The sequence below is a fragment of the Procambarus clarkii genome, chromosome 3 (genome assembly GCF_040958095.1).
Source record: "Procambarus clarkii isolate CNS0578487 chromosome 3, FALCON_Pclarkii_2.0, whole genome shotgun sequence".
Classification (NCBI taxonomy): domain Eukaryota; kingdom Metazoa; phylum Arthropoda; class Malacostraca; order Decapoda; family Cambaridae; genus Procambarus; species Procambarus clarkii.
This window is the reverse complement of record NC_091152.1, coordinates 7,494,864-7,520,809: the sequence shown is the minus strand read 5'-3', so window position 1 is coordinate 7,520,809 and position 25,946 is coordinate 7,494,864. Positions and strand designations below refer to the sequence as shown.

Genomic DNA, 25,946 nt, shown 5'->3' with positions numbered 1-25,946 from the left:
CAGTGTTGTTTGCCCTGTGGATTTCAACCGTTCCTCATACGTGAGATGACTTAGCTCTAGAATTATTTTTGTTGCCCGGTGTTGCACTCTCTCTCCAGAGCAGCTATGTTCTTCTGCAGACATGGTCTTCGTGCTTGGCTACAATAATCCAAGTGATCCAAGCACCTGAGATCTATCCAGTTGAATCACTATCTTTTTCTCTTTAAATTCAAAGGTACTCTTGATTATTCCAAGGATTTGGTTAGCTTATTTTTAGACTGCTCCTACCTGTTGTGCAACTTTCAGTGAATTGTAGATTTTGACTCCAAGATCCTTTTCTTCATCAATGTGCTGTAATGTAATGTTATTAGTTTGGTTGTGGTGTGGGTTGCTATGCCCCACATGCAGGGTCCTGCATTTATCAATATTAAAAAGCATTTAATATTGTGTGTGAATGTGTGTGTACTCAGCTAGTTGTGCTTGTGGGGGTTGAGCTCCAGCTCCTTGGTCCAGCCTCTCAATTGTCAATCAACTGATGTACACTTTCCTGAGCCTATTGGGCTCTGTCATATCCACACTTGAAACTTTGAATGGAGTCAGCCTCCAAATAAAGAATATTCTTGATAACTTAGCAAACCCAGTACCAGACATCATCTTCCTTGGAGACTTCAATCTACCCAGTTTAAAATGGAGAATAGTAAACAATAACATCATAGCAGGAAGTCAACCTGGAAATAACCAACCACAGGTCAGAGAACTACTGAGATTCTGTGACAAATTCTCGCTCAGTCAGCAGATTACAGAACCAACTAGGAACGAAAACATGCTGGACCTGTTATTCACGAACAATGAGGAGCTAATCAGAGACATTACTGTCTCAGACACTACGTACTCGTACCACAAGCTTACTGAAGTGCATACTAACATTAATAACGGTAGTAGGCCCAAGAGAAACAACAAGCGAGAAGGGCTATTCAATAAATTCAATTTTAATAATAAGAGGATAGACTGGGAGAAAATAAACAGGGAACTTACAAACATTCAATGGGAAAATGGTCTAAGAAATAAAAATCCTACACAAGGAATAGAAAAACTGACTTCTGAAGCATATGAAGTCTGTCTAAAACATGTTCTTTTGAGGAAAGCCAGAAAGAGGTCCAATGTAGAAAGAGAACGCAGACGACATTACAAAAGGAGGAAGAAATTAACGGAAATGCTTAAGCAGACACGACTCTCCATGCAAAGAAGAAATAATTTAAACAGGAAGATTGAAGAAATCGAACAGAGACTGAAGCATTCCTATCAGACTGAAGAAAGGCAACTAGAACAGAAAGCAATTCAAGAAATAAAGAAAAAACAAAATATTTTTTCACATATGCTAAATCAAAAGCGAAAACCACTGCCAGTATTGGACCTATTCGTATTAGTGAAGGTTCATACACTGAGGATGACAAAGAAATTAGTGAAATCCTAAAAAAACAGTATGAGGACATGTTTAGCACTCCGATACACAGCATGAAAGTGGAATATTCGGACAATTTCTTTATGAATGATACTCAAACACCTGTAAATATAACGGATATCAACACGAGCGTGGCAGATTTTGAAAAAGAAATTGACAATATGCCCATGCACTCAGCCCCGGGTCCAGACTCATGGAATTCAATATTTATAAAGAAATGCAAAGTGCCAGTAGCACAGGCACTCAGTATAGTGTGGAGGAAGAGCTTGGACACAGGGGAGATACCAGATGCGCTTAAAGCAGCAGACATTGCCACTCTACACAAGGGTGGTAGCAAAGCATTGGCAAAGAATTATAGACCAGTTGCACTAACGTCCCACATAATAAAAGTATTTGAGAGAGTGATCAAGAGTCAGGTCACTAGATTCATGGAAACCAATGACCTCCACAATCCAGGCCAACATGGATTTAGAGCAGGAAAATTATGCCTCTCACAGCTACTTGACCACTATGACAAAATCACTGAGTCATTAGAGAAAAACATAATGCAGATGTCGTATGCACAGATTTTGCAAAGGCATTCAACAAATGTGACCATGGAGTGATTGCACACAAAATGAGGTTAACGGGTATAACTGGTAAAGTAGGACGATGGATACTCAATTTCCTGTCGAACAGAACATAAAGAGTAACAGTCAATCAAGTAAAATCGAGTCCGAGCGCAGTTAAAAGCTCTGTACCTCAAGGTACAGTCCTTGCACCACTGCTATTCCTTTTTCTCATATCAGATATAGACAAAAACACAAGTAACAGCTTCGTGTCATCCTTTGCAGATGATACAAAAATCAGCATGAAAATTACCTCTGCTGAAGACATTGATAAACTACAAACAGATATTAGCAAAGTTTTCGATTGGGCAGCAGAAAATAACATGATGTTTAACAGTGATAAATTCCAGGTATTCAGATACGGCAAAAATGAGGATCTTAAACACAATACAGGGTACAAAACACAATCGAATCTGCCCATAGTAGGAAAACAGCATGTCAAGGATTTGGGAATATTGATGTCCGACGACCTAACGTTTAGGGAGCATAACCAAGAAAGTATTGCGTCAGTCAGAAAAATGATAGGATGGATTACGAGAACCTTCAAGTCCAGAGATCCCATCACAATTTTTGTACTCTTCAAATCACTTGTGTTGTCCCGTCTTGAGTACTGCTCAGTACTCACTTCCCCCCTTCAGAGCAGGAGAGATTGCTGAAATTGACGGAATACAGGAGGGACAGGTCCCAAATCTGCACAGTAAAATAACAACGTACTGGAGTGAACGACATGGAAGAAAATGCAGAATAGAACCAGTGAAGAGCAGAGGTGCCATGGGCACAATCAGAGAACACTGTATGAACATCAGAGGTCAACGATTGTTCAACGCCCTACCAGCGAGCATCAGAAATATTACAGGAACAACCGTGGACATCTTCAAGAGGAAACTAGATTTATTCCTCCAAGGAGTGCCGGACCAACCGGGCTGCGGTGGGTATGTGGGCCTGCGGGCCGCTCCAAGCAACAGCCTGGTGGACCAAACTCTCACAAGTCAAGCCTGGCCTCGGGCCGGGCTTGGGGAGTAGAAGAACTCAACCAGGTATCAACCAGGTGAGGTGTAATTCCCGTATTCTCTCCTCGTAGCTCATTCCCCTCAGTTCGGGTACAAGTTTTTGTGGCAAAACTTTGAATCTTTGAACCTTTTCCAGTTTAGTCTTATGCTTGACTAGATATGGACGCCATGCTACTCCAGGAGTGGGTACTCACCTAATTGTGTACTCACTTATTTGTACTCACCTATTTGTGTCTGCAGGATCGAGCCATTTGAGCCATCAGTTGTTTACAGCAATGACTCAAGTTCTATTTCCCTATCATACCTAGTTTTAAAATTATGAATAGAATTTGCTTCCATAACCTGCTCCTGAAGTGCATTTCATTTTTCCGCTACTCTCACACTAAAAGAAAACTTCCTAACGTCTCTGGACTCCCACCCATGTCCCCTCGTTGTGTTACTATTCTGTGTGAACATTTCGTCTATGTCCACTCTGTCAATCCCCTTGAGTATTTTATACGTTCCTATCATATTCCGCCCCCACCCCCTCCCTTCTTTTTCTAGTGTCGTAAGCCTCAGTTCCTTCAAGGGCTCTTCATACCCCATCTCTCGTAACTCTGGGACGAATCTCGTTGCAAACTTCTGAACCTTTTCCAGTTTCCTTATGTGTTTCTTCAGATGGGGACTCCATGATGAGGCAGCATAGCTCTGGCTCTTTGGTCCCGCCTCTCAACTGTCAATCGACATGTGTACAGATTCCTGAGCCTATTGGGCTCTATCATATCTACACTTGAAACTGTGTATGGAGTCAGCCTCCACCACATCACTTCCTAATGCATTCCATTTGTCAACCAAAATTAAAGAGATGAAATGGGAATTTGCTCAATAATAAATGGCAAATATGCAGCTTTTATAAGCATATCACTCATTTTAAGCCTTCATATAAGCCTAACGTGTACGAGTACAATCTTTGTCGATAATATAAAAACAAAATGTGGTAATTCTTGAAACAACTTGGAACTTCAAAAAGCAGTGTTGCAATATTTTCCCCATCCCCCCCCCCCTCCCATTCCCTTGAAAGATACTTTTGACCACCACTGTACCTCCAATGGAATTATTAGATTAATCATGATATTGATATGATTGTATTATACATAAGTAATTATTTAATGTTTGTCGAATTGGACTTTAAGTTAGGCAGTACTGAGTAATAACCGACCTCTGTTGGTTAGTTGAAGCTGCTGAGGTTTGTTTGAATGTACTCGACATCCAAAACATAATTGTGTTCTGTGCATATAATTGTGTTCTGTTCTTTTCATTTTATTGTGCCGATTTCTTTCACATAGTAGTAAAATATGCGTCTCTATCAAATGTAGTTGTAAGAGATTGGACTCGCCCGCTCAAACTGTCATGTATCTCCTCATTAGTAGTCGAAGCAAATGGGTCTCGAACATTTGGCCATAGTGTTGCTGTAAGTGTCAGGGTGTAGTAGTATAGTATTATATAATCACAAAGTTTTAAGTCTATGTGCTACGTTTTCCGTTATATACTATAAGGCATGGAAATGAATAACATGTTTGCAATTCAATGAATATTTTTCATAAACTTAGTGTTACTCAAGTGACCAATGGACAATGCTAATTGGAAATATTTGTCCACAGGATGAAGCAATATCTCCAGAGATGGTTCTCCCGGAACTGGGTCCTCTTGCTCTTAGTATTGAGCGTTGTCACCCTTGTATACGAAATTGCTGTGGAAAAACCTCACTTTCAAAGAATAACGAGGTACATCTCAGGTAGGTTGTGATAACGTCCAGAGGTACATCTCAGGTAGGTTGTGATAACGTCCAGGGTAAATCTCAGGAAGGTTTTGATAACGTTGAGAGATACATCTCAGGTAGGTTGTGATAACGTCCAGAGGTAAATCTCAGGAAGGTTTTGATAATGTCCAGAGGTACATCTCAGGTGGGTTGTGATAATGTCCCGAGGTACATCTCAGGTGGGTTGTGATAATGTCCAGACAAGTTCTATTACCTTTGGTAATGTACACGAATACTGTTCTTAAAATACTATTTCATGGTGGCAAACCTTAAGGCATATCAAGATATATGTACATTAAGAGTATACATACAAACCATTTCGCTAAAGTTAGAAAGGAACAGGTGATAATCTGGCGAGAATTATAATATTAATCAGGTACCAAGAAAAAAGTAGCGCTTAGCGCTCCATTTTTGTTTGTTTGCAAGGTCTTTAAGACCCTGCGAACAAAGTAAAATAGACAAGGACTAGACTACCCAAAATGACAGTACTTGTAGCTACTCTGGATGAAATGTACAAAATATATACTGTGTCCCCCCCCCCCCCTAAAAAAAAACCCTTCACAATATGTACTAATGGAATTCGACAGGACATAACAAAACTGGATCACACACTAACTTGTGCATCATTCTCGTTGATGGCTCCAGGAATCAATATCCCCCCATGGTACTGACTTTGACCAGACCATATAGTTGGTGGTCTGGTTGACCAAGCTGTCCACAGTAGCAACTCTCACTTATGAATCACAGCCCGGTTGATCTGCTAACCATTGGAGGTTTTATCAAGCACTCGTTTTAGCCACATAAAAGTTCATTTAGTTCTGCCACTTATGTTTAAAGGGAGCGTTGAAATGACTTAATCTATATAAATAAAAATGGAAATGTTTGTTTGTGTATAACCGCTAATCTCCGAAAGTTCTTCATCGATTGCTTTGAAATTTTTACACAACGTTCCATTTGCATCCGGCCAGGTTTTTATATACATTCTATATAGATGTCACGTCTGTGACGGTAAGAAAACATGCTTTTTCAGAAAAACTATGTTTTTTGTGTTTTTCATGTGAGGGAAATCTTCGAGACCGCTTTATCAATTGCTTTGAAATTTTGACACAACATTGCATTCGAATAGAGGCATCTTTTTATATATCTTTTATATACATGCCTCACCTGTGATAGGAAAAACTATGCTTTCCTTGAAAAACAGCGCCATCTGTTGCATGTAAGAGCAACACACATGCTATACTAAATATGTTACAATTCCATTTCATTGTTTCTGATTGCATTGATAAATTGAATTTTCATCGATTTTTATTTATTTTCACTTTGATTTATTTTCACTTTGATTTAATTATTTTGTGTGAATTGTGTTGGAATTGAGTTGTGTTGTTTACCATACTGTTCATTTCGTGAGTATAGTTTATTTTTTTTATATTTTCATTTAAGTTTTAACTGTTTTTCCTATATTTCAGTGATGGGAACATCAGATCACATGATGTTTTTTCATGTGATCTAATGTTTTCATTTTGAAGTGGGTAGAATACCCACCCATTCTACCCACTTCATGACTTCACACCAATATAAAAGCATCAAGAAATATGGGCCAATAGGCCCTTTGCAGTTACTTCCATTCTTCTCTTTAATTTACCCAATATATACCCATTGTATCGTGCTATGTCTTGTGTTGAAAGTTTTGTTCACTTCATCCAAAACTGTTGTAACATTTAACCTCACCCAAATGCTGGTATATAAGATGAAAGCTGTTTAAAATTATAGCATAGAAGAACTCTGTTTAGTGTTTGCAGGTTATAGTTGTGTGTGTGTAAACTAAAGTCTTTGAAAATGTAATAAGTTATTACGAAGCGCATTCAAGCGTCACGTCAGACTAGAAATAAAAATGAATTTTTGAGAATTGATTTTTCAATTACCATCTACAGTAAAAAGAAACATACAAAATATTGAGAAAATTCGTGTTAGAATTATTAATCTTACTCTTTCGGTCATATTTAATAATATATATATATATATATATATATATATATATATATATATATATATATATATATATATATATATATATATGTATATATATATATATATATATATATATATATATATATATATATGAGGCACAACTCTCCTAAACACGAGAGTGAAGTATACAACTTTAGAACACTTTCCCACCAGGAGACTCGAACCCTAGCCAGCACAGAAGCCTTCCAGCAACTGGCATAACAGGAACGCCTTAACCCGCTCCACCACCCGCTCAGACCCTTAAAAGAGATGGTAATTTCGGAGTATTTATATACCCCAAAGATCACCACCTCCCAAGAGCACTAGAGCAAGTGAGGGGTCATTTATACGTTTATTTCATCAAGTCCCTGTTAATATGGGAAGACACAGTGTCTATGCTTAAGGCACAACTCTCCTAAACATGAGAGTGAAGTATACAACTTTAGAACACTTTCCCACCAGGAGACTCGAACCCTAGCCAGCACAGAAGCCTTCCAGCAACTGGCATAACAGGTACGCCTTAACCCGCTCCACCACCCGCTCAGACCCTTAAAAGAGATGGTAATTTCGGAGTATTTATATACCCCAAAGATCACCACCTCCCAAGAGCACTAGAGCAAGTGAGGGGTCATTTATACGTTTATTTCATCAAGTCCCTGTTAATATGGGAAGACACAGTGTCTATGCTTAAGGCACAACTCTCCTAAACACGAGAGTGAAGTATACAACTTTAGAACACTTTCCCACCAGGAGACTCGAACCCTAGCCAGCACAGAAGCCTTCCAGCAACTGGCATAACAGGTACGCCTTAACCCGCTCCACCACCCGCTCAGACCCTTAAAAGAGATGGTAATTTCGGAGTATTTATATACCCCAAAGATCACCACCTCCCAAGAGCACTAGAGCAAGTGAGGGGGTCATTTATACGTTTATTTCATCAAGTCCCTGTTAATATGGGAAGACACAGTGTCTATGCTTAAGGCACAACTCTCCTAAACACGAGAGTGAAGTATACAACTTTAGAATACTTTCCCACCAGGAGACTCGAACCCTAGCCAGCACAGAAGCCTTCCAGCAACTGGCATAACAGGTACGCCTTAACCCGCTCCACCACCCGCTCAGACCCTTAAAAGAGATGGTAATTTCGGAGTATTTATATACCCCAAAGATCACCACCTCCCAAGAGCACTAGAGCAAGTGAGGGGTCATTTATACGTTTATTTCATCAAGTCCCTGTTAATATGGGAAGACACAGTGTCTATGCTTAAGGCACAACTCTCCTAAACACGAGAGTGAAGTATACAACTTTAGAACACTTTCCCACCAGGAGACTCGAACCCTAGCCAGCACAGAAGCCTTCCAGCAACTGGCATAACAGGTACGCCTTAACCCGCTCCACCACCCGCTCAGACCCTTAAAAGAGATGGTAATTTCGGAGTATTTATATACCCCAAAGATCACCACCTCCCAAGAGCACTAGAGCAAGTGAGGGGGTCATTTATACGTTTATTTCATCAAGTCCCTGTTAATATGGGAAGACACAGTGTCTATGCTTAAGGCACAACTCTCCTAAACACGAGAGTGAAGTATACAACTTTAGAACACTTTCCCACCAGGAGACTCGAACCCTAGCCAGCACAGAAGCCTTCCAGCAACTGGCATAACAGGTACGCCTTAACCCGCTCCACCACCCGCTCAGACCCTTAAAAGAGATGGTAATTTCGGAGTATTTATATACCCCAAAGATCACCACCTCCCAAGAGCACTAGAGCAAGTGAGGGGTCCGAAATACTCCGGTGAATACTCCGAAATTACCATCTCTTTTAAGGGTCTGAGCGGGTGGTGGAGCGGGTTAAGGCGTACCTGTTATGCCAGTTGCTGGAAGGCTTCTGTGCTGGCTAGGGTTCGAGTCTCCTGGTGGGAAAGTGTTCTAAAGTTGTATACTTCACTCTCGTGTTTAGGAGAGTTGTGCCTTAAGCATAGACACTGTGTCTTCCCATATTAACAGGGACTTGATGAAATAAACGTATAAATGACCCCTCACTTGCTCTAGTGCTCTTGGGAGGTGGTGATCTTTGGGGTATATAAATACTCCGAAATTACCATCTCTTTTAAGGGTCTGAGCGGGTGGTGGAGCGGGTTAAGGCGTACCTGTTATGCCAGTTGCTGGAAGGCTTCTGTGCTGGCTAGGGTTCGAGTCTCCTGGTGGGAAAGTGTTCTAAAGTTGTATACTTCACTCTCGTGTTTAGGAGAGTTGTGCCTTAAGCATAGACACTGTGTCTTCCCATATTAACAGGGACTTGATGAAATAAACGTATAAATGACCCCTCACTTGCTCTAGTGCTCTTGGGAGGTGGTGATCTTTGGGGTATATAAATACTCCGAAATTACCATCTCTTTTAAGGGTCTGAGCGGGTGGTGGAGCGGGTTAAGGCGTACCTGTTATGCCAGTTGCTGGAAGGCTTCTGTGCTGGCTAGGGTTCGAGTCTCCTGGTGGGAAAGTGTTCTAAAGTTATATATATATATATATATATATATATATATATATATATATATATATATATTTGAATTGAGGAAGAATTTGTGTATATATTTTGTGTTAGGTTAGGGTCGGCTGAGCGGACAGCACGCTGGACTTGTGATCCTGTGGTCCCGGGTTCGATCCCGGGCGCCGGCGAGAAACAATGGGCAGAGATTCTTTCAACCTATGCCTCTGTTACCTAGCAGTAAAATAGGTACCTGGGTGTTAGTCAGCTGTCACGGGCTGCTTCCTGGGGATTGAGGCCTGGTCGAGGACCGGGCCGCGGGGACACTAAAGCCCCGAAATCATCTCAAGATAGGTTCGAACCCAGTGTAGTCCAGCTCTCCTGCTGTGGTGCTCCCTAACTGGTATATACTTCTGAAATCGACCTAGCGCAATCACTTGCTCCTGCATGTAAAGAAGATTTTTTTTTGTTACTTGAAAGATATTAAATTTTGTACAACATTCTTGTAGTAATTCATCACCCACGTAATATTTTAAATCAATTTTTTTATATTAACTTTCTCGGGGTTGTGAAAAAATTTAAATTTTGAAATGGTCTCTACATTCCATAGTTCCTAAACAGAAGGACACTTACTTTAACCTTTCTTATTATTACATTTTTAAAAGTTGATCAAAATACCTACAGGGATAAGTCCATATGTGGAGGAGGAGCGAGTGTTGACGGCAAAGACATTTGCAGGAGTAGCACAGGACGACCCAGCTCTGGTGAACTACATCCGTCACAACCTCCTCCAGCCGCCCTCACAACTACCCTATAACCTCGCCAACCCAGAGCGCCAGCATTTCTCTGAATTTGATCAGTCCAGCTACGCCGATAGTGAGATATTACATGGCATGGTAAGTATCATATCTAATGGAATAAGCTTTGTGTTAATGATGTGAGAAAAGTTGTCAGGCTCTGTCTATGAGACACTCTGTCATGTTTTTCCTATCTCATTTTGTCTTTTCATCCATTCTTGTTTGTTGTGCCTCATTCTAGCTTATAAAGCAACATGCATTTATATACTCTTAATATATAAAATGTACTCAAAACAGGCTAAAAAAAATTGCTCATATGAATACGAGGTAAAGTTTTCACTACATTACACTATGGCGAGTAGTGAGTACACAATGCTTTAGTATTATTACTGATCAGTGCATAAAGAAGATCCTCATTTATTTTATCTATTGGGAGAGTGGTGAGTAACTGCTGTTGAGATACTATCATTAGGATGAATATTGAGAATATGTTGATATTATTCAACAATATTGGCGATCAGATGATATTTCTGCATTACATCACTAGTGGGTGTCGTGAGTTAACATATTATATACACCATAATTCAGAAATTAGTCGCAGGTATTTCTCCAAAATCATGAACGCTAACCATGGCGGCAAAATGTTCATATTTTAGACATATTTAGAAAATATATACAATAGCAGTTATAGCAATATTTGAAGAAACAATTACAAGAGTGAGGTGTAAGTGAGTCCCAGGTGCCTGAAGCGTAACTCATCAACCAGTCATCCTACCAAACATCGCATTTTGATATATACTTTACCTAAGACCAAAAATCTTAGTTCTAGTAAATGATAACGGCTCATGAAACTAACGGAACATAGTGTTCAATTTTCTGTTTTTTGTCCAAAGGGTAGTTAGGATAAGCGCACTCTAGTACGACAGTTCCATGACGTTGGAAAATCTTTGGAGGACGGGCTGCACTGTGAGGAGGATAGACCAGCTGTTCAAGTAAGAGCGTGTGCATGTCAAAGAAAAAACAAGAGTAAAAGAAAATGTTTAGGTAAAAAAAATGTATTACACATATAACAGAAGATATGGAGGAAAACAGATGAATTAAGTTCTTTAGATATTATTACTTAAACAATATCATAAATGAATTAGGAAAAAAAATTATAAGCCTAATATATATATATATATATATATATATATATATATATATATATATATATATATATATATATATATATATATATATATATATATATATATATATATATATATATATATATATATATGCGAACAAGCCTGAATGGTCCCCAGGACAATATGCAACTGAAAACTCACACCCCAGAAGTGACTCGAACCCATACTCCCAGGAGCAACGCAACTGGTATGTACAAGACGCCTTAATCCACTTGACCATCACGACCGGACAAAATGAGGTGATAGCCGAGGCTATTTGAACCACCCCACCGCCGGCACTCGGATAGTAATCTTGGGCATAGCATTTTACCAAATCACCTCATTCTTTGGGGCACACGTGAGGAACACAAATGCGAACAAGCCTGAATGGTCCCCAGGACAATATGCAACTGAAAACTCACACCCCAAAAGTGACTCGAACCCATACTCCCAGGAGCAACGCAACTGGTATGTACAAGACGCCTTAATCCACTTGACCATCACGACCGGACAAAATGAGGTGATAGCCGAGGCTATTTGAACCACCCCACCGCCGGCACTCGGATAGTAATCTTGGGCATAGCATTTTACCAAATCACCTCATTCTTTGGGGCACACGTGAGTTTTCAGTTGCATATTGTCCTGGGGACCATTCAGGCTTGTTCGCATTTGTGTTCCTCACGTGTGCCCCAAAGAATGAGGTGATTTGGTAAAATGCTATGCCCAAGATTACTATCCCAGTGCCGGCGGTGGGGTGGTTCAAATAGCCTCTGCTATCACCTCATTTTGTCCGGTCGTGATGGTCAAGTGGATTAAGGCGTCTTGTACATACCAGTTGCGTTGCTCCTGGGAGTATGGGTTCGAGTCATTTCTGGGGTGTGAGTTTTCAGTTGCATATTGTCCTGGGGACCATTTAGGCTTGTTCGCATTTGTGTTCCTCACGTGTGCCCCAAAGAATGAGGTGATTTGGTAAAATGCTATGCCCAAGATTACTATCCGAGTGCCGGCGGTGGGGTGGTTCAAATAGCCTCGGCTATCACCTCATTTTGTCCGGTCGTGATGGTCAAGTGGATTAAGGCGTCTTGCACATACCAGTTGCGTTGCTCCTGGGAGTATGGGTTCGAATCACTTCTGGGGTGTGAGTTTTCAGTTGCATATTGTCCTGGGGACCATTCAGGCTTGTTCGCATTTGTGTTCCTCACGTGTGCCCCAAAGAATGAGGTGATTTGGTAAAATGCTATGCCCAAGATTACTATCCGAGTGCCGGCGGTGGGGTGGTTCAAATAGCCTCGGCTATCACCTCATTTTGTCCGGTCGTGATGGTCAAGTGGATTAAGGCGTCTTGTACATACCAGTTGCGTTGCTCCTGGGAGTATGGGTTCGAGTCACTTCTGGGGTGTCAGTTTTCAGTTGCATATTGTCCTGGGGACCATTCAGGCTTGTTCGCATTTGTGTTCCTCACGTGTGCCCCAAAGAATGAGTTGATTTGGTAAAATCCTATGCCCAAGATTACTATCCGAGTGCCGGCGGTGGGGTGGTTCAAATAGCCTCGGCTATCACCTCATTTTATCCGGTCGTGATGGTCAAGTGGATTAAGGCATCTTGTACATACCAGTTGCGTTGCTCCTGGGAGTATGGGTTCGAGTCACTTCTGGGGTGTGAGTTTTCAGTTATATATATATATATATATATATGTCGTACCTAGTAGCCAGAACGCACTTCTCAGCCTACTATGCAAGGCCCAATTTGCCTAATAAGCCAAGTTTTCATGAATTAATTGTTTTTCGACTACCTAACCTACCTAACCTAACCTAACCTAACTTTTTCGGCTACCTAACCTAACCTAACCTAACTTTTTCGGCTACCTAACCTAACCTAACCTATAAAGATTGGTTAGGTTAGGTTAGGTAGGGTTGGTTAGGTTCGGTCATATATCTACGTTAATTTTAACTACAACAAAAAAAATTGACCTCATACATAATGAAATGGGTAGCTTTATCATTTCATAAGAAAAAAAATAGAGAAAATATATTAATTCAGGAAAACTTGGCTTATTAGGCAAATCGGGCCTTGCATAGTAGGCTGAGAAGTGCGTTCTTGCTACTAGGTACGACATATATATATATATATATATATATATATATATATATATATATGTCGTACCTAGTAGCCAGAACGCGCTTCTGAGCCTACTATGCAAGGCCCGATTTGCCTAATAAGCCAAGTTTTCCTGAATTAATATATTTTCTCTAATTTTTTCTTATGAAATGATAAAGCTATCCATTTCATTATGTATGAGGTCAATTTTTTGTTATTGGAATTAAAATTAACGTAGATATATGACCGAACCTAACCAACCCTACCTAACCTAACCTAACCTATCTCTATAGGTTAGGTTCGGTTAAGTAGCCGAAAAAGTTAGGTTAGGTTAGGTTAGGTAGGTTAGGTAGTCAAAAAACAATTATTTCATGAAAACTTGGCTTACTAGGCAAATCGGGGCTTGCATAGTAGGCTGAGAAGTACGTTCTGGCTACTAGGTACGACATATATATATATATATATATATATATATATATATATATATATATATATATATATATATATATATATATATATATATATATATATATATATATATATATATAACATATATATATATATATATATATATATATATATATATATATATATATATATGTTAGTATATTTTGGTAGCAGTCTTTCCTGTAGACATATATTATTAAATATGACCGAAAAAGTAAGATTAATAATTCTAACACGAATTTTCCCTATCTTTCGTACATTTCTTTTCACTGTTGGTGGTAATTCAAAAATCAATTCTCCAAAATTCATTTTTATTTCTAGTCTGACGTGACACTTGAACGCGTTTCGTAAAACTTATTACATTTTCAAAGACTTTAGTTTAAACATACACAACTGAATAGAACTTACACATCGATTTGTTTATATTTACATTTGAGTGAGGTGGATGGGGTGAGGTGGTATTAATAGGGTATTAAATTCATCAACACAAGACAGAACAAGAAACAATGGGTATTGAATGGAAGTGATTGTAGAAAGCCTATTGGTCCATATTTCTTTATGCTTCTATATTGGAGCGGAGTCTTGAGGTGGGTAGAATATAGTTGTGCATTAATTGGCTGTTGATTGCTGGTGTTGACTTCTTGATGTGTAGTGCCTCGCAAACGTCAAGCCGCCTGCTATCGCTGTATCTATCGATGATTTCTATGTTGTTTACTAGGATTTCTCTGGCGATGGTATGGTTGTTGGAAGAGATTATATGTTCCTTAATGGAGCCCTGTTGCTTATGCATCGTTAAACGCCTAGAAAGAGATGTTGTTGTCTTGCCTATATACTGGGTTTTTTGGAGCTTACAGTCCCCAAGAGGGCATTTGAAGGCATAGACGACGTTGGTCTCTTTTAAAGCGTTCTGTTTTGTGTCTGGAGAGTTTCTCATGAGTATGCTGGCCGTTTTTACGGTTTTATAGTAAATCGTCAGTTGTATCCTCTGATTTTTGTCTGTAGGGATAACGTTTCTATTAACAATATCTTTCAGGACCCTTTCCTCCGTTTTATGAGCTGTGGAAAAGAAGTTCCTGTAAAATAGTCTAATAGGGGGTATAGGTGTTGTGTTGGTTGTCTCTTCAGAGGTTGCATGGCGTTTCACTTTCCTTCTTTTGATGTCTTCGACGAAACCATTGGAGAAGCCGTTGTTGACTAGGACCTGCCTTACCCTACAGAGTTCTTTGTCGACTTGCTTCCATTCTGAGCTGTGGCTGAGAGCACGGTCGACATATGCGTTAACAACACTCCTCTTGTACCTATCTGGCCAGTCGCTTTTGGCATTTAGGCACATTCCTATGTTCGTTTCCTTAGTGTAGACTGCAGTGTGGAAACCTCCGCTCTTTTCCATGACTGTTACATCTAGAAAGGGCAGCTTCCCATCCTTTTCCATCTCGTAAGTGAAACGCAGCACGGAACTCCGCTCAAATGCCTCCTTCAGCTCCTGCAGATGTCTGACATCAGGAACCTGTGTAAAAATGTCGTCTACATACCTGCAGTATATGGCCGGTTTCAAGTTCATGTCGACTAAGACTTTTTGCTCGATGGTACCCATGTAGAAGTTTGCAAACAGGACACCTAGTTGAGAACCCATGGCGACCCCATCTACTTGCTTATACATGTGCCCATCCGGGCTCAAGAAGGGTGCCTCTTTAGTACAAGCTTGGAGTAGTTTCCTTAGGATATTTTCTGGTATGTCAAGAGGAGTACAGGCTGGATCACGATACACTCTGTCGGCTATCATCCCGATTGTCTCGTCAACTGGTACGTTGATGAACAGCGATTCTACGTCCAACGAGGCTCTTATTCCTGTGGCCCGTGTGCCCCGCAGTAAGTCAACAAATTCCTTTGGCGACTTCAGGCTGAAGGCGCAAGGGACATAAGGAGTCAGCAGGCCGTTGAGTCGCTTCGCTAGTCTGTACGTGGGTGTGGGTATCTGGCTAATGATTGGCCGAAGTGGGTTTCCAGGCTTGTGTGTCTTGACATTTCCATTCGCATATCCAGGTTTTTATTCCCCAATAATCTTTGGCAGGTGGAGTCCTGATTTCTTGGCGTTCACAGTTTCGATTAGTTTGTTGACCTTTGCTTTCAATTCGGCTGTAGTGTCCTTCGTTACCCTTTGGAATTTAGTTTGGTTTTAAATTCTAAAGTTTTCCTGAATTAATATATTTTCTCTATTTTTTTTCTTATGAAATGATAAAGCTACCCATTTCATTATGCATGATGTCAATTTTTTTTTATTGGAGTTAAAATTAACGTAGATATATGACCGAACCTAACCAACCCTACCTAACCTAACCTACCCTATCTTTATAGGTTAGGTTAGGTTAGGTAGCCGAAAAAGTTAGGTTAGGTTAGGTTAGGTAGGTTAGGTAGTCGAAAAACAATTAATTCATGAATACTTGGCTTATTAGGCAAATCGGGCCTTGCATAGTAGGCTGAGAAGTGCGTTCTGGCTACTAGGTACGACATATATATATATATATATATATATATATATATATATATATATATATATATATATATATATATATATATATATATATATACATATATATATATATATATATATATATATATATATATATATATATATATATGTCGTACCTAGTAGCCAGAACGCACTTCTCAGCCTACTATGCAAGGCCTGATTTGTCTAATAAGCCAAGTTTTCTTGAATTAATATATTTTCTCAATTTTTTTTCTTATGAAATGATAAAGCTACCCATTTCATTATGTATGAGGTCAATTTTTTTTATTGGAGTTAAAATTAACGTAGATATATGACCAAACCTAACCAACCCTACCTAACCTAACCTAACCTATATAGGTTAGGTTAGGTAGCCGAAAAAGTTAGGTTAGTTTAGGTTAGGTAGGTTAGGTAGTCGAAAAACAATTAATTCATGAAAACTTGGCTTATTAGGCAAATTTGGCCTTGCATAGTAGGCTGAGAAATGCGTTCTGGCTACTAGGTACGACATATATATATATATATATATATATATATATATATATATATATATATATATATATATATATATATATATATATATATATATATATATATATATATATATATATATATATATATATTAGGCTTATAATTTTTTCTCCTAATTCAATTATGATATTGTTTAAGTAATAATATCTAAAGAACTTAATTCAACTGTTTTCCTCCATATCTTCTGTTATATGTGTAATACATTTTTTTACCTAAAACATTTTCTTTCACTCTTGTTCTTTCTTTGGCATGCACACGCTCTTACTTGAACAGCTGGTCTATCCTCCTCACAGTGCAGCCCGTCCTCCAAAGATTTTCCAACGTCATGGAACTGTCGTACTAGAGTGCGCTTATCCTAACTTACCTTTGGACAAAAAACAGAAAATTGGACAAAAAACAGAAAATTACTCCTTGGTGAACATGAAATCAGATCATGTGAAGGGGGTTCAGCAAAGGGATCCTCTTGCTCCCCTCTTTTTTGCTTAGTTTTAAAAGAAATCACAGAAAGCTTGTCCAGCGAGATCAACATCTGGTTTTTTGATGTTGGCACTATAGCTGGCACCGTAGACCACCTCTTGGCAGATATCAGGAAAATAAGGGAGCAAGAAGTAAGCCTGGGTCTCGTCCTGAACCCCTCCAAGTGTGAAGTAGTCTTTGTTAAGTTGTTAACCTCTCCCTCAACGAATGCCAGTGGAAACAAGCCACTCTTCCTGTTAGGCTCGGTGGCTTGGGTGTCCGCACCGCCCCCCAAATTGCTGTCCCAGCCTTCCTGTCTTCCTCCTCAGCATCAGATGACATGGTTAAGGAAGTTCTACCTGACACCGTGAGTGATGTAGCGGGAATACAGGACCCCCACTACACGGAATGCGACACGAAATGGGGTGCCATGGCAAACCCAGCACTCAGACCAGCCATGCCGAAAGCCAAGAAACAATCCAGTTGGGACAGCCCCATTGTAGACAAAGAAGCCACAGCTTTGCTGGAGGCAGCAACAACCCCCAGTGATTGTGCACGCCTCACAGCTGTGCAGGCTCCCCATGCAGGGAACTTCCTTTTGGCAGTCCCCATGTCTGCGGCAGGCCCACGTCTTGATCCGCAGGAGCTCCGTATTGCAGTCGCTCTCCGCCTTGCTGCCCCTATCCACACTGTTCACAGGTGTATTTGCGGCGAGGAAGATGCTGACGAATATGGACTGCATGGCCTGCACTGTGGAAAATCGGGTGGTTGGCACACTAGACACGACGAAGTCAATGACATCATTAAAAGAAGCCTTGCCTCTGCTCAGTGTTCAGCGGAGAGAGAGCCCCGCAACCTACTGAACCGTGACTCTGTTAGCTTTGCCGGCCGACCAGACGGAATCACACTGCGTCCTTGGAAGGGTGGCAGACAATTGGCATGGGACTATACTTGCGTATCCACCCTGGCAACCACATACATCACCCTCTCTGCCGGCACAGCAGGAGCCGCGGCAACACACGGAGAAAGACAAGTCAGTCAAGTACAGGCAATTAGATCATCGGTACAACTTCGTTCCAATTGGCTCTGAGACCCTAGGCCCATTGATGGTTAAACAACCATTGTATGAAATTGGTTTGTTTTAAGAATCACTAATTTGTCAAATAACATATATCATCACGTAGTCCATGTTTGGTGTATCATATTTATCAAATGACAACGAATTACAAATGTCTGCCATATATGTAATAAAAGTGGGTCTGTATCTCTCTCTCTCTCTGTCTGTTTGTCTGTCTGTCTGTCTCTCTCTCTCTCTCATGCATATCAATAAAATGTAAATATATATGACATATATTTGCATTCATCAGTTGGGTTATAAACTTATGGAACCGGCTACCAGCCAAAGCTGTAAACGTCAAAACCTTCGAGCCTAACTTCAGGCCGGGCTCGGGGAGCGAAAGAACTCCCGAAACTCTCGCACTATCGAGGTATCCTCCGCAGCAGGGCCTCCTGGCGTTTGTGGGTGTCACAGGACCCTGCAACACACACCCTTGCCTTCGCTTATTGTTCATGCCCGCTATCAGCAAACCTTTTTTATTTAGTTATTTATTTAAAAGGACAAAGTTTGTACAAAAAAAATAAATCTTAAATAGTTGATACATGCTACCTCCCACAATACCCAGAACCTGGAACGATTGACATATACAATTAAACAAACTAATTTCACAAGTAATAATTTACTCAACACAATAATATAACGCAAACTATAAACAAGACGCAATAGGTGCAGAACCGTACACATGCGTACGGTCCCGCAGATAGACAACCACAACCCATTAACCAAAATAAAATGAATAACAATATTTTGAAACAAGCATAGTGGACATGTGCAAACAGGCCCGCGGTGATGCAACACACTAAGATAAGGTGCAAGGTACGCAGGAGACATCCATACACAAGACCTTAACACGAATAAAGACTCTTAAGGTATTGTATGCACCCAGTCGTACATACAGATGCACATACATATGTACATACAAAGACTCATACAACAGAAATACAAACACGTTGTTTATCATTAGTATATACTGTATATATATACACAGTAAGTGCAGCATAAAAAAACTCACATTCATACAGGAAACACACTGATATAACACTACGAACCCGGAGGGAACTGATAAACAAATACATATATTCCGAAGAACCCAAAAAGATAAAAATATGCGCTACCTCCAACTCATAATTTGAAGTAAAATGATCCATTAAACCCTCCCTCAAGCATCCAACGTAATTCCCACAATTGAGTAACGTAACTCATCCTCCAAAACCCCCAGCGTTCTATCCACAGTAAACCCCTCCCATCTCCCAACCAACACACAAAAAAGATAATCAGATAAAATCAACATGACAGTATTGTGGACCTTCTTACAAGGTGCCTCAAAGTCAAACATTAATAAGCATAAAGGATCAATACGAAACGCTGACCCACAGAAACGCACAATCGTGCACGACAACCAATCCACCAATTTTGCCCAAACTGTGCAAAAATAAAACGAATGAAAAACAGTCTCCATCCCACCACAAAGGTCACACCTGTTAGTATTCTTAATTCCTAATATCAGGAGCTGCTCGTTAGTCAGTAACGATTCGCGTAAATACCTGTACAAGAATTCAAGCTTCAGTGGAGCTAAAAACTGCAAATTGGACCTTTCGCTACACCTCCATCCAATCAAAAAGAAGGAATGCCCCCCTCCACTTTAGCGGCGATAAAAGGAAGCAACTTTTCATACCCCTTCCTACATGGAAAAGGCAAGAATCCCTCCACACGACAAAGCCTCTGAAGGACGTCAATAGCACAAGTATAAAATGGCGGCGAAATAAAAGCAATCTCCCTACAAAAAGGCAACCTCAACAAGGAACTAACCTGCATCGCACAATAATATGAACCCAAAGAGAGAACTCTGTCTCCCTCCAAGAGCCCCTTCTGGAACATAACAATAATATTGCCAAAGCTATATTATAAACATCAAACAAACCAATCCCCCTCATGATTTTCGCAAAGTGTTGACCTACTCATAGGACGATACCTCCCATACCACAGGTAATGAGAAAGCCTTTTATTTATTTCCAACGCAAACTTCCGGCTCAACGGACAGGTATGCACAACATACCAACCATTACCTTCAGAAAGACCCTTACAGTTAAGAATCAGCCCCCTCCCTCTGAAACAGAGACAACCTCCTCCCCGACAAAACGAAATCAAACCCAAGACCACTGTAGAAACCGCTTCGCAGTTCTCCTGCAAAGACACTGCATATGATTGACACCACCTTATGCCAAGACTTAATTGAATACACAACCCAAAACCAGGAACACCCCCACAAACGTCTTTGAACACCAGGTACCAAGCCCCATCATACAAGATTTCTCCCGATTAATCACCGCCCCTGTAGCCCGATGAAACAGAGCCAGTACATCCTGTACTTCCAGCACCGATGCCTCCGTGGAGTCAAACACAGACGTATCATCCGCGTCCTCACAACGGAGACCAGCAAGCCATTCAGGAGAGTAGGCAGTACAATAAAATGAATAGAACGAAATGCCAAATACAGAGGTTCTGAAACATAACTAGCAGCCACTGGCCTTTTTTCCTTAAGGTATCCTGCAAACATGTTACTGTCACTGTGCTCCTCTCGGGTGCTTGTGCCAGGTATTGACCTAGTGTTAGGAGCCTAAGATGTTTGTTACTTGTGGTGCCTGACGACTGCCCCACCTCCTTATTCAACTATTATCATTCATCAATAATTAGGCTTGTCCAGGTAGCCATAAATACTGTTAACTTTTATCCTCTAATGTGGACTTTAACTAACAGTTATGTTCATGTGGGATGCAGTTAATTTACTTATCTTATACTTAAGTTTAGTTTTGTGAATCATATTGTTGCTTTACCTGTTGCACTCTTTACTCTAATTAGGCTAGTTCCCAGCAAAGCCTAATTACAGTTTTTCATTAATTACAAATTATACATTATCATTTAGTTCAGTTAATTATAATGCTAATTTATATAGCTACGTCATATAATTTACTGATCATTTTTCTTTTACTTATATTAGGTAGATTATACTTTTACTTATATTAAGTAGATTGTATTTTTACTAATATAACGTAGATTATACTTATATTAAGTAGATTATAATTTTACTTATATTAAGTTGATTATAATTTTACTTATATTAAGTTGATTATAATTTTACTTATATTAATTAAATATTTAATTAATTAATTAAACTATCTAACTCAACACGAGTATTAATCATCCTACCCAAAAATGCCAAAACACTACCGAACTGTAAGATCCTTGTTACAAAAATCATCAGGACAAATGAAGGGGGGGGCATTTGACAAGCCGCCAACCTCCTGTCGTCGCCGAGGCCACTAGTTTTAGTGGCCCTCAGGTAAGTCAGGTATAGCTTTCACCGAAATGCCGAAGCATTCTCTACTACGGTGTTGGTGAGACAACCGGTGACAGATGGAACTATCAGGGAAAAATCCAAAGTAATTACGACTATAAAGTACTTGGAAGGGGTCAGGATAAGGGTTTGGGATTTGGGAAGGAATTAGTACCCAACCACTTGGACAGTCGGGGATTGAACACCAACATGCATGAAGCGAGACCGTCGCTCTACCATCCAGTCCAAGTGGTTGAACTGATGACAGAATATGTATTGTTTGTCCATTAGAGTTGTAAACGTTTTACAAAGCAAATAACTTTTTGTTTAACATTTGTCATACGGCAGTACACATTGAGTATACAATACTCTTCAAAAGGCAACGAATTACATGCATAATATGATCAGACATTTGCCATATTTTTAAGAGTACTCTTTGTCTTTCTGCCTGCCTCTCTCTCTCTCTGAGAAGAGAGAAGAGAGAGAGAGGCAGGTTGCCTGAGAAGAGGCAACCGCAACAGGCAACACAGCCTCTGGAGGAGGGGCGACATCTGCAGGAGACACTTCATGCAACACACAGGGTACGGCAGCAGCCAAAGCGGCGTCCACACCCACCGAATCCTCCTCCACAGGGAGCGGCGGGAAATCCTCCTCACGGAAGAGGTTGACGGGCGCGACGGTAGGTTCAGAGCACCCAGCAGCCTGATGACCCAAGAGGCCACAACGGTAACACGTACGGGGCTGGCGAGCATGAAACACTCGAACAGAACACCCCAGAAGCCTCACTTGAGAAGGAATGTCCGCCCGCAACCTCATTCCTAGGGTGCGAATATTTGACCGCACACCCTGTAGCGGACCCGAGGAGAGCAGGTGCAACCGCACACTGACGACCGCCCCAAACTGGCCGAAATAACGCCTCAGGAGTCCCTCCGGAAATTCTGGGGGCGCCCCATGCACGCTTACATACATGATGGCATCACTGCGATCGGAGACAGTCACAGTGCCCGCACCTTCGGGCAGGGGCAAGGTCCGCCCCTCGTACCGACGTAAGAACGCCCTATATACCTCCTCTGTCGTTAGTTTAACAACCACTCTACGGGCAGACACCAGCTCAACACCATAAACATCCCCCACAGGAACCTGCAGCATGTCACACAACACCAAACCCACCTTGGGATATCCTGCCCGAGCAGAAAACTCGAGGCCTATAGACTGGGTATGCAAAACAGGGGGAAGGGGGCCTCCCATGGCGCCGACACGCTAAACCGCACCCACCCCCTCGCAACTCTAGGTAGCAACTGGCAGGTCAAACAAGCAGGTCTTGACCCCCTGGGGGCCAACGAGCGACCATGCTATGCGTATTAGTGGCTTTAGGTATGGTATGTACTAGCTGTATATATAACTCCAACATTATGTTTGTAAATCAACTATGTATGTACTTTTCCTGAATACAAATTTATTTATTTATTTATTTATTTATTTATTTATATTTTTAACTATTTTTGCAAATATTAATGGTTGCAAACTACTTTTAACTTGAAAAAACGTTTAGTGTGTTGATGTTGACTGGGAGTTGCGTGGTGACCACCAGCCAGGTCGGACATTCCTGACGTCTCTCCGCTCCTGGCTCGTGTTTACGTTGGCTGATTGCTGGTTTGCCCTGCTGGTGGTGGTTTGCCACTGACAGGGTGACTTTGGCTTAGCCATTGGGACTTCTCACCCTCCAATGAAGAGGACATTGTCGGCTGGTCTGGCATTTTACGGTGCCGGTGGACCATCCTTTGGTTGGTGTCGCCCTGGTGGACGTGCTACATGTGCAGCTGTCGGACCTAGTGGGCGTCCCGCTGCTTCAGGACAACCGTGCTGTGGTCAAGTTCCACCTCCAGGCTGCCTTTCAGGCGTTTCTCGAGCGGTGTGAGGGGCGTGTTTAACCTCTCCCTGATACTGCTGGTTCTGTTAAGGTGGTGTATCTTAGTGTCACCTTGACGTCGGTGGCGGTGCATGGTGCCCCCTTCGAATTTCAGGACGAATTTTTAACCTCCTGTTTTGAACGATTTGGGACAGTGTTAAGTATTCGTCGGAACAAGGTCCTTGCCGGGCACTGTACTGGTATGCTTGACGGCTCCCGCACCCTGACGAAGTCGCTGAAGTGTAGGGTACCGTCGTCGATGTCCGTGTTGGGTTACACGCTCCGCTGCCTGTATTGGGGGCAACCGCGTACCTGTTATAAGTATGGTATTATAAGGGGCCTCGTAGCCTGGTGGATAGCGCGCAGGACTCGTAATTCTGTGGCGCGGGTTCGATTCCCGCACGAGGCAGAAACAAATGGGCAAAGTTTCTTTCACCCTGAATGCCCCTGTTACCTAGCAGTAAATAGGTACCTGGGAGTTAGTCAGCTGTCACGGGCTGCTTCCTGGGGGTGGAGGCCTGGTCGAGGACCGGGCCGCGGGGACACTAAAAGCCCCGAAATCATCTCAAGATAACCTCAAGATGGTTACAAGGGTCATCTGGCTGCAGCGTGCGACGTGGGAGCGACTGATAGGGTGCATGTTTTTCGTGCGGAGGTTTTCTGCTCCTGTTGCGTTCAGACGGTTCTGAGGACGGAATGGTTACTGTGCTTGAGGCGCCTGATTGCCTGTCTTCTGCTCCGCCGATTGAGGCGGGTTCTACGGCCTGTAAAACGCGTCTGGTAACTGCTGTGGCTCCTGGTGTTGTTGAGCCGGTGTGTGTGAGTGTCGGGCCGTTGCCTGCATTGCGTGTAGTGCGGGATGTCCCAATGGAGGTCCATGTCCTGCCCCTGCCTGTGGATGTGATACCGGCTCCCGGGGATGTGGGTTCTGCTGTTTTTGGAGGGGTGGGGGGGGGGGCTTCGGCAGCAGGAGGTGCCTGCCGTGCCTGTTTGCTTTGGCGACTGTAGTTCTGCTACTTCCATCCCTTTGCAGAAGCATGCGCGTTGGTGTTCAGAGGCTGTTTCCCTGCATGATGTGGGCAGTGCGGGCGATGTGGCCTCTGTGGACTCCTCGGACAGTGCGGGTGTGGCCTGTATGGATGTGAATATGGTGACCGTGCCTGCGGTGGGGTCTGGTGGGAATACAAGTTCCCGGTAAATATTAGTGGACGTCTTGTGCACAACGGTGTGCCGTGCATGGATCAGCTGCCGCCATGATCTTGACATCCCGCTCTACAGTGCGGCGAGTCTCCCTCTAACGTCCACCTCTGTTTTTGCTGCCACTCCTCTATCTACGGCCCGATGCAACTAACACTTTTGACTTTCTTCTCCTCCCCAACGTCAACACGTCTCCCAACATCTGTCCTGGTCCAGTCATCGGGAGGGGTAAACCATTCATGCATACTGCACCTACTCTGAAGAAGAAGATGTTGACTAAGGAGTGAGGACACTGGTGATAGTGTTGCGCGACGTCACGTCTGTTGACTAGACAGCCAAATGCCATCACGTAAAATTATCATACGTTACAGCGTTAAACATTAAAGGTCAATAAACTCTTAAGCACCAAATTAGAACCATCTCCCCATTGTCACTAATCTACATGTATTAATTATTATTAACTGCTCTTCACAAATTTTCCAGTCGATAGCAGTGTGAATTATATAAACCAGCGTTTTGGTAATGAGATTCGTCGTTATGAAGCGATTGTTCTATCATAACTAACACTATGTTACGACAACAACAAACGCGGCGTTGTCATTATACACGTCCACTAACTTGAGAGGTAAAAAAATACTTTTCCTCGACTGTACCTGTAACTAGTGCTATAATCTTGTCTAGTATCACACTGTACCTGTAACTAGTGCTATAATCTTGTCAAGTATCACACTGTACCTATAACTAGTATTATAATCATGTTATCACACTCTACCTATAACTAGTACTACAATCATCTTTAGTATTACACTGTACCTGTAACTAGTGCTATAATCATGTTTAGTACCTCACTCTACCTGTAACTAGTGCTATAATCATGTTTAGTATAACACTGTACCTATAGTAGTAGGCATCCATCAGTCTCAGGAGACTATGGTTTTGCGCTCTGGTTGTTGGTGTGGAGTGACCTCACCAGGGCGCAAAGCCAGGGTAAGTTGATATGGAGGAGAAGCTGTTACCCAGGCAGCATGTCCCCCCT

The 25,946-nt window shown here is 41.6% G+C and overlaps 1 protein-coding gene across 1 annotated transcript in view; it reads left to right on the top strand.

Annotated features, from left to right (window-relative positions):
• The window catches only part of LOC138367388 (protein Star-like), a 107,857-nt gene that overhangs the window by 21,676 nt on the left and 60,235 nt on the right, over positions 1-25,946 (top strand). The window contains exons 2-3 of the mRNA XM_069329027.1: positions 4,700-4,833; positions 10,035-10,246. Coding sequence (XP_069185128.1) covers positions 4,701-4,833; positions 10,035-10,246 — 345 coding nt within the window. The 5' untranslated portion in view covers position 4,700. The remainder of the gene's footprint in view (positions 1-4,699; positions 4,834-10,034; positions 10,247-25,946) is intronic.